General features: G+C 52.3%; 5 protein-coding genes across 5 annotated transcripts; 3 read left to right on the top strand and 2 right to left on the bottom strand.

Annotated features, from left to right (window-relative positions):
- Positions 1-3953: 3953 nt before the first annotated feature.
- Positions 3954-5042, top strand: LRP88_04865 (uncharacterized protein; the record flags this gene model as incomplete). The annotated part of the gene is made up of 5 exons (XM_083241431.1): positions 3954-4223; positions 4279-4319; positions 4375-4473; positions 4530-4571; positions 4829-5042. 5 exons carry the CDS (start codon positions 3954-3956, stop codon positions 5040-5042), a joined length of 666 nt encoding a protein of 221 aa, XP_083102579.1.
- A 1613-nt stretch (positions 5043-6655) lies between these two features.
- On the top strand, positions 6656-7192 carry LRP88_04866 (anthrone oxygenase family protein; the record flags this gene model as incomplete). Its single annotated transcript, XM_083241432.1, has 2 exons — positions 6656-6707; positions 6762-7192. The coding sequence occupies 2 exons, from the start codon at positions 6656-6658 to the stop codon at positions 7190-7192; spliced, it is 483 nt and encodes a 160-aa protein (XP_083102580.1).
- Positions 7193-7422: 230 nt separating this feature from the next.
- LRP88_04867 (uncharacterized protein) lies at positions 7423-8439 on the bottom strand (the record flags this gene model as incomplete). The annotated part of the gene is made up of 1 exon (XM_083241433.1): positions 7423-8439. One exon carries the CDS (start codon positions 8437-8439, stop codon positions 7423-7425), a length of 1017 nt encoding a protein of 338 aa, XP_083102581.1.
- Positions 8440-8627: 188 nt separating this feature from the next.
- Positions 8628-12004, top strand: LRP88_04868 (ankyrin repeat domain-containing protein; the record flags this gene model as incomplete). The annotated part of the gene is made up of 5 exons (XM_083241434.1): positions 8628-9140; positions 9204-9375; positions 9601-10771; positions 10825-11050; positions 11210-12004. The coding sequence occupies 5 exons, from the start codon at positions 8628-8630 to the stop codon at positions 12002-12004; spliced, it is 2877 nt and encodes a 958-aa protein (XP_083102582.1).
- A 323-nt stretch (positions 12005-12327) lies between these two features.
- Positions 12328-18124, bottom strand: LRP88_04869 (uncharacterized protein; the record flags this gene model as incomplete). Its single annotated transcript, XM_083241435.1, has 3 exons — positions 12328-13597; positions 13713-16757; positions 16806-18124. 3 exons carry the CDS (start codon positions 18122-18124, stop codon positions 12328-12330), a joined length of 5634 nt encoding a protein of 1877 aa, XP_083102583.1.
- Between the last annotated feature and the right edge of the window lie 1838 nt (positions 18125-19962).

Below are 19962 nucleotides of genomic sequence, written 5' to 3' on the forward strand. Positions count from 1 at the left end.
TGACGGTTCGTCGCACGGGTACCGATGTTGATGATGCATCGTGAGGGCTCGGCACATCGCAGGTAGTTGAAGTTTTGGAGGTTTTGGATCTGAAGCGCCGGACCGCCCGCAGGGCTTAACCTACCTCTGCTATCGCTATCTGTCCCAAGGGTGCGGGATTTGAAGTCGGACCCCCTGCCTGCGAGTCTGGAGCTGAGAGTCAGAAGATGAGGCAGACCACCCGTCAACAGGCGGCATCAGACCATCAGCCGACCTCCGGGGCCAAAAGGGCCAAATCTCGTCTTTTGTCGGAGTAAGCCTGCCTTGCGCCAAGGCCGATGCGATCCGGCCTCTGAAGCGAGACGGATGGCTTCACCTGCCCTCTTGTCTCTAGAAACATAGCCCGACACCTTCCTCATCCAGCTACGTTGAAAACCCCCTTTCTAGAAGGTCAGGCAAGTCGCGGAAGCCGACATGTGGGGAGGGCAACGAGACGTTGGTTTGATAGGAGAGGAGCCGCTAGGGGGAGGATATTCGTACTGGGAATTACGAAAGATATGCTTATGTGCATATGCCGCAGAGTGATCAACCCGGAATAAGTACCCTTGACGGTTCATTTCTTGGGTTCTGATTCGCGGCGCTTGGCGCGCCCATGGGGGAGGGACCCCGGAAGTCGGGTGCGACCTTAAGCGCATCCGGTGTCTAGATGTACTCGAGGTTGATTGGGGCCAAGAGGCCAAGACTTCTCTTGGCAGTGTTGGGCATTTTCAGCTGGCACACGAGCAGAACGCGAAAACCGGTTTCGCCGAAAGCTGGAATAGGGGAAGGCGTCCGACTTGCTCACCCATCGTCATGAAGCTATAAATTAGGTTCCCAAGTGAGGCTCTATCGACTCTTGGGCGACGATATGTTGCGATGCCGAGGCGGGCACACAAACATCAATTCTCACAATTCAGCCAAGCCGTCATGATCAACATTGCACAAAAAGGTCACACGCTGCGACTGACGCCACTTACGCGTCATGGCGAAAGCACAGAGTCTCACTGAGAAACAGCCACCAACGCAGCAACGACGACTACCGACAGCGACAGGCTTCACAGCGCTTAATATGCAACATGTCGGTACATGGACGTCAAGATAAAAGAGCCGCTGCGCTTGTCAGGTATCACAGACGCCAAAAGGCTCAAGGTTGTTGGACCTTTGCCGCACGAGTTTGAGGCGGTGCATCTTTCCAGAACCCGGGGAAGAAACTTTATCGCAGGCTGAGCTGAGAAATGCGCCGAGGAGCCCCGGTTGATTGGTTATCAACCATTTTTCTTCCAGAAGACTGCCTCGTTGAACTCGCCATGGATCGATCCCGTCTTGGCTGGAAATCTGATTGTCAGGGGGGTCTGCTTGGCGTGAGAAGCTTGCATCAAAAAATGCGATCGATTGCACACCACACAAATGAATCCTTCATCGGGCCAAGACCACAGTTTTGATACAGAAGCAGGGGTCTAAAGTGTCTGCATGCTTCTCTCAACACACCCTTACATTCTCCCGCATCATCTTGCGCCATGTCCCAAGAACGGGGATATTTTTGGTGTGCATGCCAAGTCAGATCTGGTCTAAAAGGGGTCGTTTGCTAGCTTTTGGCACCGTATCAAGGTCATATCAGAATCTCACATGCAACGAGGCAACAGCACACGGGTCGCCCAGCCCAACGCCGCCGGGAAGAAGATTCCAGCAAGCAGCCAGATAGAGGACAATATAGAATTGACCACATGTTCTTGGGGTCTTGCGCCATCATCTCGATAAGGATCTGAGGGTGGTTTTCTACCCTTGCCGGTTTGTCATTGACCGGGACAGGGTGGCAGGAAGGTGGGCTCCATTACCAAATATCTGGGGAAGCATAGCCTCAATGAGATCTTGGCACTTGAAATTCAACGTCGGTTGATATTCTGCAGTCAGTTTAGTTGAGCGAGCGCACAAAGGGTGGTTCGCGAATACCAGGCTAGGCCGTCTGGTGTAAAAGTCGAGGGCAGATAATCCCTCGACACCTTCTGGTGGATTGTTTTCAGAGGGGTAATCGGCCATGTTTAATACCGACAGCGAAATTCATGATTAAAAAAAACTCAATACAAAGCTTCAAAGGAAGACTGGGGAGGAGAGGGGAATGTTGCGTGGTTGGCTTGGGTCAGCACAAACTCTACGTGAGGACTTTAGGCTTGCCGACCATCGACTCTTCACTCACTGTCAGGCTTCATAGTGAGCGAGTATGTATGAATCGGATGAATTGGACAGTTATCTACAGAGTTGGGCGTGGAACTCTTCGTGCTGAATGGTGGTTGGTTCAGAGATAAGCGTCCTCGAGTCATAATCTGCGAGACTGGATCGTGAACCCCAAGAGATTTCCATATGGCCTCGAGATCGTACCTAGCAAGGTCCATGATCCTCAGGGGTAAATCCGACGAGACAAACGCATCGTCAACAGCAAGTTAAAAGCGGCAGTCATCCTTTCTTCGACTGTCACGACATCTTGGGTGAAGGCAACGTCTCCCAAACACAGCATCAATAGCAGTTGAGGTCCGGGTAGATTACTCAAGATTGAATAATTCGTTCGTTTTTTTCAAATTTATTCGCTGCATCAACTACCTAGACCTCCACGATTGGGCATTGTGTCCAATATGAGGGCATGCTGAGTAACGAGTGAACACGAAAATTCTTGCTGAACATCTTGGGTGAAGGCAATGCCTCTCACACACAGCATCAACGGCAGTCGGTGTCCGGGTAGAATGGGGTACTTAACCCTACCTACTTATAGAAGATGCGAGGCTTCGTTCTTTCTTGAATTTACTCGCTGCATCAACTAGACTTTCACGATTGGGCATTGTGGCCAATATGAGGGCATGATGGGCATGCTGAGTAACGAGTCAACACAAAAGACACAAAAGTTATTTCTGAACATTTCCTCGCAGGTCACTACTTTATGTAAAACCAATGTGCAGTTATTATGAAGAGATGCGAGTTTACTAGCCTCAACATGAATGCGAAAGCCTCTGTGTCTATGCGTACCTGGCCTGAAACCCCTGCATGGTTTCGAGGGCAAGTACCTTTACTGTGCGAGAAGAGCAAGATGCTCACAGGCGGCGGTCAAGTGTCTGTCCAATCGGAAGGCGAGGCGCTAGACCCTAAGCCAACCGGAAAGGCCTCCGCCGCTTGATACAGTGTGCAAAGTTGAACCTTGACCACAATAATTCACGGCTCTTACACAGGGTAGGCGAGGCGTTCACATCAATAGATTGAATCCTCTTGCTGCACCTCTGAAGATCCTTTGATTTTGTTGGCAGGGTGCGTTACATTGCGTCTGGTATGGATGAATTTCAGAGAACCGTCTCGTTGGCATTTAACACGGCTGGTGTACTCAGATTTGACATGAGAATCAGGGGACACGTTGCTCAATTTCCCCATTCATGACCACCAAAAGATCACATTTGGCATCCGGTTCTGCATCTATGATCTGATGTGAGGCTATTCCAGTCGCTGGTTTTGCTGAATATTAAACCATTGGTCAGATTGAGACAATTCGCTTGGATGCTGTCTCAGTTCAACTTTCATTCATGATTCCCCGGATGCCACGGAGGCATCACTGCCTGCCCTGAACTGTGCAGCTGAAATGCTTACGCTTGACCGCTTGAAGCATCTGCGGGCGCCATTTGAGCTGATCTGACTAGAACATTTACACCGCCTTTGAAGCTTTTGAATACAACATACCCCAAGATTCTATTTAACCATCTGTTTTCCGTATCCCAACTGCCGGGGAGAGTGGCTTCTTCGCTCACCGCTGGTTGGCTACTGCACTTTGTCAGCGGTGCTCCAGGTGCTCGCACGGGCGTTTCAGTGGCTGCCATGGACCCCTGCTCTCTTATGCAGGCCGGGACATATTTTCACCCTCCCCTCGACACCACCACCTGATTTACCGCTTCCCCGCTCTCATGCCATCCCGCGCCGTCACCTCCCTCGATCCGATCCATCCTCTCACTGCCTCTTTCTTTGTAATACATACGCCGCCTGCTGCTGCTGCTGCCGCCCTTCCAAGCTCGGTACCGGCAGTCTGGCACGCCCGCGCCTCTGAGCCTGAGGTGAGCGGACCTCCAATGTCCTCATTTGGGTCTCCGACCACTGGCCTGTCGCCAAGAAGTCGTCGCTCGTCGTCGATGGATCAGTCACCGCCTGGGCAGCCGCCGACCAATACCATTGAAGTTGTGAGTCTCTGCCGCCTGCAGTCCAACGCCATCAAGTATTCACACGCGCATACAGGACTCGGATCTCAATGACACAGACTCTGCTTATCCCGAATCGTGAGACCGCTTTCATCTCCCTCGTAGCTAATGCAGGCTAACCGTGCCGCTAAAGAGAGGTGGCAACTGATGGCATGTCGCTGAGGTCCTCCATTCTAAACTACAAGTGGGAAAATTCGCGACGCTACCATGCCTACAAAGATGGCTCCTACTGGTGAGCTGCTGGGTATCTTGCTTTTGTCGCGACCATGCTTGCTGACTCTGAAACAGGGCCCCTAATGATGAACAACAACAGGACGCCGAAGACCTGATGTAAGCCGCCTGTGCTAGCATCCACCCACCTTCTGATAAATCAAGGCACGAGCTTTACCGAGTCGTCCTCGACGGAAAACTATGTGAGGCCCCAATTGGCGATTATCCCCAAGTAAGTCTCCCTTTCCCTCTGAGCCATCTGCCGTCATACTAAACGGCGTTGCATAACGTCCTCGATGTTGGCTGCGGGACTGGCATATGGGCCATGTAAGTTTGGTCACAAAGCGTCCAACGCATCCGCATATTGACCTTGTCAGTGAATTCGCAGACGAGCATCCGTCTGCCGCCGTCCTCGGCATCGATTTATCACCGATTCAGCCAAACTTTGTCCCACCAAACTGCCGGTTCAAGGTCGACGACGTCAACGACGACTGGACATTCGGCGAGAACCACTTTGACTTTATTCATATCCGAGCCATGATCGGCTGTGTCCCAGATTGGGTTGAGCTTCACAGAAAAAGCCTAAGGTAATGGCACGAGAGCTCCAGATGCTATTAATCCTACCATTGTTAAGAGTTTGTCCTCTAGGTCTCTCAGGCCCGGCGGTTGGGTAGAGCAGGTGGAATTATCAGCCATCGCTCAGTCAGAGGATAATACCATCAGACCAGACTCTCCATTAATTACCTGGAAGGAAATATTTCAAGAGGTGGGGGAATTAACTGGCAAGACCTTCATGGCGTGTGAAACTGTCGGCGATGCCATCAGAGAAGCTGGCTACGTCAACGTCACCGAGCGACGAATCAAGCTACCAATCGGCATGTGGCCCAAAGATAAACAACTAAAGCAATGGGGTGCGTGGAATCGCCAGTATCTTCTCCAAGGGCTAGAAGGCTTTTCCATGCGGGGGTTGACGGAATTGCTGGGGGTATGTTGTTAATCCCTTCTGACGCAGTGTGCAAGCTGAACCTAACCGCCAGCAGTGGAGCGTTGAAAGAGTGCAAGACTTCTTGGATGAGATGCAGAGGGAACTTCTGGATAGTCGCGTTCACTCATATCTTGAGCTGTATGTACCGGCACTTCTCCTAGACCCCTCGGATCATCGCAGCGAAGAAACCCTTGGCATGACCGAGCTAACTACGATACAGATGCGTTGTGTTCGGTCAAAAACCGGAAGAATAATGGGCATTGCTGGCCTTGGCTTGGTCCAGCATCGTAAACCAGAAGAGGAACATGGAAAGCAAAAGCAGTGTAGAGACCTTGAGCTCTGGCCAGGTCGACGCGTCACCACCTTTGATACCCAAATAATTTGCCTTTTCCCCCTGGATTTCTTGGAAACGATGTTTGCATTGGACCATCCTTTTAGACGCCATGAAGCCTTTCGCTTTCACTAGGCTCCAGACCCATTCTCGAGGTAACAATTCAGACTGGTGAGTATCATATGTTGATAGTTGGAGCTGGTAACGAAGAGTTTGCACATCTTCTAGGGCTAGCATTGGGCGGAAGCAGAACTAGAGGGCTAGATATCCACTCTCTTGACAGTCCCCCTTCAGCATGCCATGTACGCTTCATATAATCAAATCTGTGAGATATAATAGAAACCACTGCGACGGCCAAAAGTGCCCTAGTCACTCCACAGAAGACAGAAGTGCGTCGTTTGGATGACGGAATCATAGCAACAAGTCTTATTCATCTTCGGGCAACGAAACCTCACGGGCACGAACAATCTGACTCCAACGGCTCTTCTTTGTCTGCACTTGCTTCTTTGCATAGGTAGTCCAACTTGGACTCTGCCTGATATTTCTTCTTCTTCCCGTAGATCGTCACACGAGCTGCGTTCGACGGCCTGGCTACATCTCGCACACTGCCGGACTCCGAGAATACCGAACCCCGAAAAGGGATTCCGAGCGTCACCGTGACCACTGAAGAAGACATCGTAACTGGCCACCACCAGGATTCGGAAATGCTCATTTGAGACGTCCGGAGTCCAGGTGGTCCGAAGCGGACTCTAAAAATTCTCCGGCCCGCCACTCCATGGGACAGCAAGCCCATCGATCGCGTATGTAGAGCCCTCTTCACCAGCATCTATTCGACACAATCTCAATAGCTTGTTGAAAATCATTGGTAACAAAATCCACATCGCAAGCATGCCTGTGTCTCCAGAAGCCCTTGCCCTGACCCTCTTGGGATTCATGAGTGGTTGGTCATCACCATACAATTTTCTATACTGAGTCACTGACACATGTCAACAAGGCTACTACTTCAGCGGTGCCTACGTATTCATACCCGCAGTTGTCAAGGCGCCGCCACCCCTCATCGCTCAACAGTGGAAGCAAGCCTGGGATGTCGGCCGTTACGTCGGCAAGATCGTTGTGACGGGAACCGCGGCGAGCTTTGCATACCTCGCGTACAAGGAACCAATCAAGACAGGCAATAACCGGTTCCAACTTTTTTGCGCCGCCTCTGCTATTGTAGGTGCCATTGTACCCTTCACGATCATCTCTTCCTATCCATTCAATGAAGCCATAAACGATCGGCTGGGAGAGATCAATGGTACCGCTAAGGCGTCTGAGAGGGCAAAGGACCTGAAGAAACTTGTCATTGAGTGGGGAAGGCTTGACTACTACCGTTCGCTGCTTGCGTTTGTCGGAACGGTTGTAGGGTTTAGCGCATTTCTGGTCTAGAATAGAGGGAAGATTGGAGGTATTTTACTGTATGGGAGAGAAACAGGAGGTAGGTAGAAAGCTTACGAGGATTGTAGGGTGAAAATATAGCAAATGTCTAGTCAGAAAGCGTCCCTAAAGGGTTTCTGATGATCATTTGACACAGCATCACAGGGCTCTTTCAAAGTCTGGGTTGAGGTGATGTTGCATAGGTTGCTTAACTGAGATCTTATCTTCTAGCTATTCCATTCTTACATAACTACCCAAACGACCGAACAAAACCGACTTGACTGCCCCGTGGGCGCCTGAAAATTATCACTGATCAAATCCTTAATCCATTGTACTCGCTTGTCCTCTTCCTCTGCCACGGCTTCAATGTTCAGCATATGTGCATATCCTCTTGGTTCCGTCTCTGCAGTCTGAAGCTTGACACTCATCTTCTCAGCCTTTTTAACAACTGGGATCTTACCCGGTGTCAACTTGGTCGTGCTGAACTCGACGACATCAATCACCGGAAGCCCCTCATTGGATGGGCCATGTGGCTCCACGCAAACATCCAAGACCATGGTGTGTTCTGGCATCTCCTCCGACGCAACAGCAGAGGGAGATTCACCATCCTTGTATCGACCCCATAAAGCTGGGGCGACCTTCTTCATGACCGTGTTCTGCAGTTGCAGTTTCGGTTGGGATGCGGCATCTGCGCCCACGTGTTGCAGTGTAACCGTCATGTGTGAGCTTGCGATTGCTTCCTTGTGCTGCATCGGGCGCGCAAATAGCCAGGATGAGCTGCTGGTCTTGAATGGGGCATTCTGCCCAACTGTAGCAGTAAGCATTGGAACACGTGCTTGAACTTGGAACTCAAGATGGGTTGCACGAATCTCGACTCGGGGCGATCCTTCGTCCTGGAACCCTGGGCGGGCGCTCTCGTGGACAGGCAAGGCGCCCTTTGTGATGGTGATGATGTGGTTTGGCGTATTCTTCACATCAGATTCGCGGGGCTCAGCAGGTAGGTTCTTGACCATGCGCAAGAACGGCTCCCACGAGAGAGGAGGTGGCCTCAGCGGCATGGGACCGAAGGCAACGATGGTATCATACTTCCGGAAATGTAAGTGGACGTATCCAGCCATGGGAGGCCCTTGGAAGCCAAGACGAGCTGAAAACTCCTTCGGTCCGGGATGAATATTGCAGAGCAAGGCCGGTATGTTGATCTCGGCCCAGAGACAGATGCCGACTTCGGCGATGAAGAAGAAGAAGGGGTGGTAGTACATGAAGAAGTCGGCCCAGGCGCTGAAGGTTGCTCGAACCCAGCAATGTCGCTTTACCAACTGTTCCAAGACTCCAGATTCAACCTCCCATCTCTCCGTACGACTTTGAGGCAAAGAGCAGCATTCAGAAAGGGCCTCAAACACTTCACGAGCTTGAGTCTAGCAACACGCTCCCGTACTCGGCGACGCCACTGAATGTCAACTGTTGCCTCTGCTACGAGCCAGGAAACACCAGCAACATTGTTTACGCACCAGAGACGCCGACTGATCTCATCTTCAACATCAGCGCCGAAGACTCCAGCAGCCTTCCAGCCGAAGTAGGACTTCGCATCCCCGTCGCCCTCAGCTCTAGGATATACCCTCCCAAAGTCAAGGACGGGTCTCGGGGTGTGCTTGTGATTCCAGGCACTGGTACTCAGCCGATAACTCCCACCCTGGAGGATCTAAGCCCCAGTGAGTGGTGGTCGTTTGATCACAACCTCGCAACATCGAGCCTTTACTCTTTCATCCCGGAGTCGCTCCCCGATGAGGGCGATTCTATCCCTATCGAGGCTGGGAAATTCGTCATGCTCATCATCAAAATCAAGCCACGGTTTGAAGGCCTGGTCGCCCCTCAGACGACGTCGTTCAAGACATCATTCATTCTTCGAGGCGTCACCTTCCTCATGCCGAAGCCGAAGCCGGACCCTACTGCTGATTGGCCTGTTGGGCCATCGAGGAATGCACGATTCGACTTGCTGTGACGACCAAGCAGCCCTGGCGGACAGACTAGTATACGGGCAACCGAGCTGACAATTCGGCCTGCCGTCACTCCTATCCTCGAGGACGAGGAGATCAATTTCGACCTGGACAACCAGACCCTCAAGCTCGTCTTCGTCTTGTCCCGTACCCCTCCCTCGGGAGCTCAAGCCCGCCTCCTCGTCACACGACAAGGTGTCGGTAAGCCGTTCAAGGAAACATTTGAGCTCCCTGCACCAAAGGTTGATCCTGACAACCGAGGCTACCGATAAGCTCATCTCTAAGCTCGGGTATTTCGTACCTCGTGAGACGAGACTAACAATCGTGGCCCCTGACAGTGGGCGCGTGTCAGGCCCAGACTCGGCACCGTTTGTGTTCTCACAGGTTCCAAGCAGAGAAGATCTCCAAGGCTCACCCTGCGATCAGACACCACCAACACCCTCTGGCTCATGGAATCCCTCATCCAACGAGGCGTCAACGTCAACCTCTTGACTCGTGATAAAAGCGCAATGTCAGCCCTTGCTTTCCACCTAAAGAAGCGTTCCCTGCTGTGCGTTGAGTTACTCTTAAGACATGGAGCCGATCCTTGCCTTGGAGGTCACTCCCAGTCTCCGACTGCCCTCTTCATAGCGCTCAGATCAGATAACGTGGAGTTTCTGCGGAAAGTGCTGTCTCGCAGTTCAGAGACACCGTATGTCATGGACTGGGAGAAGCCTATGGATGTTTATGTGCGAGGCTTGGCGGAAAAGCCACTCAAAGATGCGAATGCACTGCACCTCGCCTCAGCCATGGGAAGCCAGGCTTGTTTGGAATTCCTCCTCGAGAAGAACCTCATCCCCGTCAAGGCTTCCAATTCGAGAGAGGGCTGGACTCCACTACACATCAGCGCCTTTTTGGGGTTTGTCCAGGAAACAGAACTCCTCATCTCCAAAGGGTTCCATGTCATGGCGGAGAACCAACTCGGCCAGACACCTTTACACCTGGCTGCCCAGAGAGCTCCAGTTTCTATTGCGAAACTCTTGTGCAAACATGGAGCATCCGAGTCATTGGATGACTTTGGAAAGAGCCCAAGAGACTATGCCCAAGAGCGGAATCTGGTTGCGCTCGTCAACTACTTCGAGACCTGCCAGGATGAGGTAGGCGACGCGAGGCATCAATCCCGAAAACAACGCAGGCGTTTGGCAGCAGCACTTGGCCGAGCCATCGAAGCTGGTGATCAGGAATATTGCAAGAAACTACTCTCCAGGGGCTGCACGATCGATGTGATCTTGCCGGGGACTGGAGGGTGCACCCCTTTGATGCTGGCGCTAAAGCTAGACAGGCCGAATATTGCAAAATGGTTGGTGTATAGGGGCGCGAGCACCTTGGAGTCGGTTCAAAACTCGGATGGAACTGTAACGAGTATCATCGAGATTGCGGCGGCAAAGCCGATCTTCAACTCGCTTCTGATCAGCATTGTTGGTTCTTACTACTGGCACGGTGGGGACCTAGTCTATGGCCTTGACTACCCTCTCCACGATGCTATGTGGTCTGGTAATATCGAAGGTATTGATATCATACTGCGGACCTGGGAAAAGCTCGAGCAGGACGAGTTGGTGTAAGTTCCACACTTAGACCCTGAAAGGCTCCATGCTAATCTGGTGTATTTAGGAAGCCGTATCCGGACCTGAACTGTGGGCAAACCCTCCAGGCTATTGTGAATCGTCGACGCCAGACACAATTCCGTCTCGCACACACACGGGAAACTGCGCTGCATATCGCATCCTGGAAAGGGGACAAGGTGGCCGCCTCGATCCTCGTGGAGCATGGCGCAGCCATCGACTCCGTCGACTGCAACGGCTGGACGCCCCTAATGTACGCCAGAACCGTTGACACAGTAAGTCATCTCATTGGCTTGGGTGCCTCGCCGGCCATGATCTGCAGAATGGGTCCTCTCCCTTGGTTGGTGTCTCGGTGTGAAGCCGAGGAACTCCCCATTGACCTGATCTCCAAACTGCCAAGACAGTTGATTGTTCACTCACACTTCCCATCAAAGTGCGATGAGCCACCCATTACTCCCCGCCACCTCGCTGCCCTGAGGCAGCTAGGGTGTAGTTTGACTTTGGAGGACGAGTGCGGCCGGAGTCTGATGCACTGCATCATCAGTCGGGATGAGACATCTCAACTTGTGCTGGAGGACGACTATGGACTGCCTGAAACAGGTCCTTTCCCCTGGCATTTGGATTGGCGCCCTCTTAACAAGATTGCCTTCCTCACCACCAAGTTCCGCAACTTTCAACAAAAGGTACCCAAGGAGATCTTTCAGGCACTATTGAACCTCGAGCCACAGCGCGGATGGAGTCCTCTGTGTCGTGCGGCGGCACTTAACTTGGTCGACATCATCGAAAACTGCCTCAAAATGGGCGCCCAGATCGACTATGAAGGATGCCCCGTGGGCTCTGCCGTCATGCTTGCCAGCGCTTGCGGGAGCCTCGAAGCTGTCAAGTTGCTCGTCCGCAGAGGAGCCTCAGTCTGCTACTTTGGAAAGAACGGCATCACGAGTTGCCTCGCGCTTGCAGGGACTGAAGCCGTCAGAGTTTGGCTTCTGTCTGGTCGGTTCATGGACCAGCAGCGGATAATGGCCGAAGGAGGAGGTGGGGAAGAGGAAGTCAAGCCGTGGAGTGGTTTCGCTTTAGCTCGTGTGAAGATCTACGGGAAGATGGAGAGATGCCAACCAGAGTCCATGTTGGACTTTGCAAGGAGGCTGGCGTGGATGAAAAAGTGGTTCAGGGGTCAACTTGTTCGCGCTGATGAGGTTTCATTGTCTGAAGATACTGGGGTAGTTCTTTAGTCGTCGCCGTGGATTTCTGTTATATCTCTTATTTATACCTACTAAAGATGTTTCAACTAAATAACAACGGAAATATTCTTCTTTCAGTCAACTACTTCCATGCTTTCCACTGCATCTCATGGCTTTATCGAACTCAGGTCGACGGTACAAGTAGTCCACCCCCCTCCATAAGCCGGAAAGCAAATCACGTTAAGACCGAGAGCATCAGGCGCTTCGGCTCTTGCAATCATCGGGGCCTGTCCGTGTGGCGTCCGGGTTTCCAGCTCCTTCCGTCCCCACGGCGACCACTCATTCCGACCATAAGTCCCAGGTATCGATTGAGCTCAGGCAAGCTGTAACTTGCGGTCGGGGTCTACCCATACCACTGCCGCCGCTGTGTTTGACGAGTGACCCAGGAGACACAGATCAGAGAAGGGGTTCGCGCAACATGGTGAAGCAATCCTGATGATGGGGTCCCAACTACTTCCAAAAAAGATCCAGTTGACATCTCCGGTGGAGCCAAGACAGAGGGAGTTATCAGCTGATACCCAGAGCACGTAGGCCTTTGCGTCCATCGGGCCATTGCTACCGATCCCATTCCCAATAAACGCAGTTACCGAAGTGCCAGGTGCTGCTCCAACATTACGATATGCGATCGCGGTCCCTGTTAAGGGAGGATCAGTTTCGCGGGCTGGTGTGTACGAGCATGTTCCCATAAGATCTCCGTTTGAGCGAATCCAGAAGAGACACGCTGCCTCATCCTCCTTGCGAGAATCATACATCCACGTAGTCGCCATTTGCGCCGGCCTCTTAAGTGAGGATGTGACGTCGACACTGCCGGCGGGAAGAGAGGCCCCTGGCTCGACATCGACCCATTGCTCTGAGTTGGGACCGTCAGGTACAGCTCGACGCCCGAATATCTCTCCGCGTGGGCCGAGCCACCAGATGACGGGATTGCGCCGTGGTCGAGCCTCCTTGACTGGCGCTTCGCCGCAAGCCGCCAAACACCCCCCGCCGAGCGTTGATGCACTGCCCGGAGGCGCGAGGACGCCGTAGCTCCAGTCCTCGGGACCCATTCCTTCATTCTCTCGTGAACAAAGATTGACGCTACCGTCATTGCCGATCCAAACAATCTTGAACCGTTGATCTTGGTGCATCTGAACCACAGCAAGGGCGCCCGCCCCGGTGAGGTCAGGTTTGGACTGGGGGACATTGGGACCAGCCTCTTCGTATGCTGTCCCCTCTGAAGCGTTCCATCGAATCCCGGCGAGGCGTTTATCATCTCTCCAGTACCACATGTCGGTTTTGAAGCCCGCTGTCCCTGACTCGCTCCAGAAACGCATGCTCGGGAACCGACTGGCGGAAACTGGGGGAGCTGGGCCAGGCTTCTCCAGGCGCGTCGTCACGGCCATGCCGTGTTCTTCTACTATTTCTTTTGCGGCTGGCATTGTAGTGAGATTTGCCACCCACTCGACCACGGTTCCATGGATCGGGGTGTTCTTCTCCACCGTGATTGCCACCTTGACTGTAAGCCCCACGCTTACATTCCCATAATCTTTAAGCTCATCCGCGTTGAAGCGGACAATCTCTTTTTCCTTGCTTTCTGGCCCGCGACTGAGTGGCTCTTTTGAGGACCCTTGCAGTCGGCTATTGATGGAAATCTTGTGTTTGACGGGCACATGTGCGGCGTTGAGCGGTGGCCATATTATCGATATGTGTTCGTCCCGACCCCAATAAAAGGAGCATGAGCCTGTGCAGAAGTCCAAGACCATCCTCTGGGGACGTGTCGTTGAGTTCGTCGATTTTGCAATAGTCGATGAGGAGTTGCAACATCTGCTTTTCGTCCTCGGGATCATAGGGGCGATAAGGAACGCACGCTTCCTCAAGGGGCGAAGGTCCCCGGATCCGACGATGGATGTCGACTTCATGCTCGAGTAAGAGCCGCACCATCTCCAGGTCGCCCTTACGGATGCCTCTCTTGAGGAATTTTTGTACCGAAGATGAGTCCCTGGCCGACGCCCAGTATTGAGTTTGCCGCAACATCTCGCGGACCGTGTCGACAGTGATAAAGGATCCGTGCCTGCGCCGCCTGCGCCACCTGTGACTATGTTGGGAAGCCATATCAAGGACCAGGATGACACCGCAAACTTCGTTCCGCTCCTCATAGGCTTGCATCGCCCCTAGCCCAGCCATGGTCAACAGAACATTGTCTATCCATTTTGTCAACTCCTTCTCAGGTGCAAGGGAAGTCATATCGCTTGCCAGACGACAAACAAATTCCCACAGCGTTTTTCCCTCAGAATCTTGGTTGCGGAGCACGCCAGGGGTTACCAGGATCTTGATGACTTGGGCGTTTGGGACCAGGTGCTCCCTCAGCGCACTCCTGATGTACATCTCGACTGGCAGCCGGCCTCTGAACTTGTACTCTCTCGAGTATTGGTAAGCGTCCAGGAGAATTTGCGCCTCCTGCAGTGGCATTAAGCCCGATAGCTCATGCAGTGGTGTCCGGGTTCCCTCAACGGCGGGCTCGAACCCAGCGCCCAAATCGACCAGACGACGCATTACGTTTCCGGAGCCTAGGCTAGCTGCTGCGCCCATTACTGGGCCGTGATTCGACCAGAAGCCGGGGAGTTCTGAACATACGTCTAGGAGGGAGAAGAAGGCACGTTCCCTCTTGGCCTTATTCTCGGCACACTTTCGCTCTCGCTTCGAACTGCGGCTCTCATCATCATCTTCATATCCGACGTCGTCGTTGTCATCATCATCATCATGTTCTTCTTCTTCTCCTTCTCCTTCTTCTGAAAAGCCCCATGAATCGATTCCTATCATGTCAAGAGGCTTTGGCCGCAACACGATTGAGAGCAGCGTCTCACCAGCAAGCGTCCTTGTCCGGAGAGCACGGCCTGTACCCTCACGATCAAGTTGGATGAGCTCATAAAGCATTTGCTCATCAATGGCGCGGGTCTGGCCGAGTTTGTGCCAGATTGTCATCCCCCTTGCGTCTGGATTCGAGAGGGAGATGCCGAGACTCTTCAATGTCTCATAGAACCGGATCCCATACTTGGGGTGATGTACGTGGACAGGCAAGCTACCATCGACATCCTCACGGTAAGGATCAGAGCCAGCGGCGACAAGCAACCCGAAGGCGCCGCAGGCGTCATTCCTGGCTGCCAGGTGCAGCAGTGTTCCACCATCGTGGCGATATTCAGCCACGTCGAGTTGACTGGAAGCAAGGTAACGCTCAACCAACTTAACGTCATCGTCAATGATGGCCTGGATCATTCGCACCGGTAACATATCTCTGGCAGTGGAGAGCTGATTGTCGAAAAGAGGCTCATGCTCAGAGAATGAGAGCCTTGCCTCCAGGCACCAGCGAGACGCCTCAGAGCCAAGCTTCTTCGCCCACCTCTCGGTAGCAACAGGCTCTGCAGTAAGGTATCTCAAGAGCGAGCGCATTGACGAATTTGCCTCAGTACCAGCGCGATCAACTATGCGCAAGGAAGAGCTGAAGTTGGAAAGCTCAATCTCATCGGGAACAAACCCCGAAGACAGTAAGCAGGTAATAGGGGTGACATCATCGAGTATAGTTGCTATCCTGACGGTATGCAGCGGGACAGGGTTCCCATTTGACCAGGAGAGGTCCAGAGATGGCCTAGCCCCTTGTTGAATGAGACCCTCAATGGTGAGGTTTCTCCGTCTACTCACAGGGAGGAAAGGGAGAATGCCCCCGGCCGTCAACTCGACATCTTTAATAGGATCATGATGTAATCCAGCGAACGAAACGAAAGCGAGGTCGATAGGTCTGATGTTACCCCATCGAGAGTTTACCGCGACTCCTTGGCTGACGAGCGAACTGCATATCTCTGGAATGTTGAGCACTGCCGCCATGTGGAGCGGTCCAAAGCCAGCGTCGAGAGTCCGTTGATGCCATGCTATGCGTTGGCCTGGGAATGGAGGTATACTCCTACCCTTGCGAGATTTTTCAGAATCTCTGCTCACATTCCTCCGGAACAGTGGTTCAAGCCCATAAGGGTTAAGACCATCGTGGCCCATAAGAGTGCGTACAAGCTCGCGTGACCAGCTTGTGAAGTGAGACGTCTTGGAAGGATGAAATAACGAATTCGCGAGATTAAACAACGTTGAATCGTCGAGCCCATCTCTTGTGAGAGACATCCAGATGATGGCAGAATACGGGTAGAAGGGATAATCTTTGTTCCTCGTCCGGATCAGGTCGTCATCATCCAAGTTTTGCTTCTCATCATGTGCTATGGGCTCCATTTCAAAGTTCTTCAGCTGTAGAAATCTCAAGCATTGGGTAGCCAGAAGCAAGTGGGAGCTCTGCTTCGAGATTAAGAATCTGTCGATGCCAGGGTTATCACCCAATGCCGCCCTATCCTCGAGGAACTCTTGGACAGTGAAGTGGGCGAATTCAAAGCGTTTGTCGTCTTGGGATTTCCGAATGAGGCTGCTGCACCTTCTCAAGATCTCATCCTCCGATACCGTGTTCCTCTTGGTCAGAGTTGCACCCAGAGTAGAAGGTGTCGAAACCGCCTGGCACAGCTGGAGAATGGTCAATTTTGGGTTGGCAAAGGCAATGAAGCCGAGACACATGTGAACCATTGATTGCACTGTATCAGAGGCTCTGTTGACCCTCTCGAGTAGTCGGCGGTAGCTCTCGGGCAGGTCTGGAGGGAGTTTCTCCAGGGCTTCTCGTCGTTCTTCATCATGGGCACAGTCGCAAAGATAATCCAGTTGACAGACTACCCATCGGAACCTGCTCGGAGTGAGTTAAATTGAAACTTGGGGGACAGTGACCACATACATGCCCTCCGCTCGGTTAACGAGGATTTCAGCTATCTCGGACTTCATAGTCATGTCATTGAGCTGTAGTCGTCGGGTTTTGATTCTTTTCTCTAGCTCAGCTCCGACATATATCCTTATGTCTTCGGTTTGTGCAGCAATGTGAATGATTTCATAGTCCTGGTCCAAACGGATACGGATGTTGAGGTGATCACGGCTGAACAGGGCCATCGACACCCTTTCGGAGTAGTCTGCCACCTCGCGCAATATGTCCACCACGCCTTCTGCTTCGTCACCGCACTCATCAAGTCCATCGACGGCCATGAGCGTCTGGTCGAAGTGTTCCGACATTTGACTGATCCTAGCCCGGAGCTCGTCACTGTCAGGCGTTTTTGGGAGACCATGGGGTGGATGAAGTTCGACATAATACTCCGCAAGGATGTCAAAGGCCTCTTCTTTCTGGCGGGCGAGCTGAGAGGCGATAGCACCAAGGATATTGGCCGTGTTCCAAGTTGATGGATCCTTGTAGTCACAGAAGAAGAAAGCCGCCCCGATCCCAGGGGCATCATGACTACGCGTTAGTGCCTCTTGAATGACCGAGCCCGCAAGAATCGTCTTGCCAGCTCCCGGTATGCCAGTCAGCCAGAGCTTGGAGCCGGGTGTATGCAGCCAGTGATCAAAGGGTGGAGACTCGGTAAGCCACAGCCCCGTCAAGACATGTCGAAGCCTGACACTGGTTTCCAGGTCAGGCTGTGGGTTCACGGGCATGAAGAAGTCGAGGATGCGTTGCTTCTTGCGGTCCACGTCAATCAGGGTGTTGATCTCGATCCTCTTTACCGTCTCCTTTATGGTTGCTAACTGGTTGCTCAACTTGTCTGTTTTGGACAGCGAAAGTTGTAACTTCCGCATCGAGTCTGCAGATAACGCGAGGTTAATGGTGGCCTTGTGACTGGAGATGTCATTGAGAAGTGCTGTTGTTTCTGAGGCGGAAAATGGCCATTTGAGTTGCCGACCAAGGCTCTTTGACTTTGATCCACTGTTGAAGCTCTCGAGGGCCTTTTTGACCCTTGTTTGGACCTTGTTGAGCGTTTTGTGACTGTGGTTCAAGTAGTGGTTTCTCAGAGCTGGGTCGAAACCCTGCCCGTCTGCCTCCAGGTTCTCGGCGAGCGCCTCGAGCACGCGCAGCACGCGAGCTAGGTCATTAACCTGATCGGCGAGGGCCTGCACCTCGTCCTTGGCGTCCTTAGCGGTTTTCGCGAACTTGAAAACATACTTGAAGGTGACGTCGGCGAGGGATATTAGCCCAGCAATGCTGGCCGCCAATGACAGAGGATCAGCCATGGAGCGAGCGTAGTTACTTTGTGAGACCTGAGTTATCTTGGAGCAGAGGAAAGTGGTATAATACCGCAAACCCCGCACCACGAGGCTGTGTTGGGTTTCTCAAGGCAGCAGTTTTGAACTGCCGGTACCTACGTACCTACTTTTCCCAGGGTAAGCGAGCTCACCAATCAGCCTACCACTGAGGATAGCAAGGAGCTTATCTGTTGTGTGTCCCTATGAGGCTTGCTACAATTTCTTACATACTGGTAATGATAAAGTATTAGAAAAGAATCTAGTTAGGAAGATCCTCAGTAAGTAATTATTGCCTTCACCTATGCTAACATGTGGCGGTTATGGTATGTCGAAGAACGAAGTAGTGAGCCAAACGTCTGCTCCGATCACAAGTCGAGATAGTGACAGTTTCTACCCGAGGGGCAGTTTCCCTTGTCTGTGTGAGCCGGCAGGTACAAGAAAGGCATTCCGGTGGCGTTATAAACGATTGGTTGAGCCGTCCCTGTTGCAGGAAAGTCCGGGTACAACCGGAAGCCTCCTTTCTTGATGGAATGCTGGTTGTTTTGACAGCTCAAAAGCCATTCAAAGCTTTTTGATGTTAGCCCAAGTCATCCAGCATTTTCAACATGCTACTCAGTATAGTTCAAGTAAGCTCAAATCACCATCATCGCAAGAAACTAGAAAAAGAAGCTCCTCGTGCCCTGGTTTGAATATGCCAAACTCGCAGCCCTGTCACGCCCGCACGAAGCAAGCGGATACCCGACAAGTCTCGGAGCCTGACTTGCCTCTTTTCTCTTCTCGAATCAAAAACCTTGGCTGAAATCAAGTCTGTTGGTTGTGCCCTCGGAAGTGTGGTCACACAGGCGGAGAGTCAGGCTGTGTTTATCGCCAATCGGATGACTCGCTCAACGTCGTTGCAAGACCGGTGTGTGGGAGGGAAAGCGTCGGTGGAGCCAGCCAAGACAGTATAATGGGGGATGCATTGGCTGGAGGTTGGCTCGAGATCTGGTTGGCGGGATGGGGGAAAGAAGCAAACACGGCCTGGTGTGTGGCCGATACAGGGGTCTCAGGGGTCTCAGAGCATTCATCCCTTCCGCCTTTCCACGGGAATGAGATTTCTCAATTTCTTCGATTCATAATCTGTCTGAAATCTTATATCTGTAGTCGCAGATGAGTTCTCAGTATCTCGACGGTCCTCATAAGTCAAGGCGCGGAAACCAACACATCATGACCACCACTCTCCCATTACCAGGCTATTCGGCATGAACAGGAGAGCAACACCCGAAGTCGGGGCCAAAAGTGAGAAACAAGACATCATGGGCACGGCACCTCTCCCCACCACACTCCAGCTTGTCAGGGCACAGGAACGCTGATTCCTATAGTGATTTTCTATTGTTCGAGGTACAGTTACACAACCATGGACATTTAACATCCGTGCCATGCTCTCTACCTAAACGGGGCCCCTTAAGCGCCATTGTGCTATGGTTTGCTTCAAAAAGGGAGGATATTCACCCTTCTTGGCCTTCTTAGCCCAAATTTCTTTGTCCCAAAATGCCAAGTGCTGGCGCCACCGGGGGTGGGTGACAGGATGAGTTCCATGCCGCCTCTGCTCCAACAGGACTGGGAGGTGTTCTTGTTGCTAAATCCAGCCGAAGCGACATTATTTGAATAAAACAATAGGCCATGTTAACTATAGACTATAAAGATCACTGCACTTACCTTCAGTCTAGATCAGTTGTTAAAAGATACTTTTTGTGAAAGTCTTTGACGCTTAACTCTCACCGATAGAAAAGGGATCAAGAGAGAGGCCCTTTAAATTCACGATTCGCGTGTTCGGTGCACAATAA

Source organism: Fusarium phalaenopsidis (assembly GCF_050370095.1).
Source record: "Fusarium phalaenopsidis strain FUZ10S chromosome Unknown contig_32292, whole genome shotgun sequence".
Lineage (NCBI taxonomy): Eukaryota > Fungi > Ascomycota > Sordariomycetes > Hypocreales > Nectriaceae > Fusarium > Fusarium phalaenopsidis.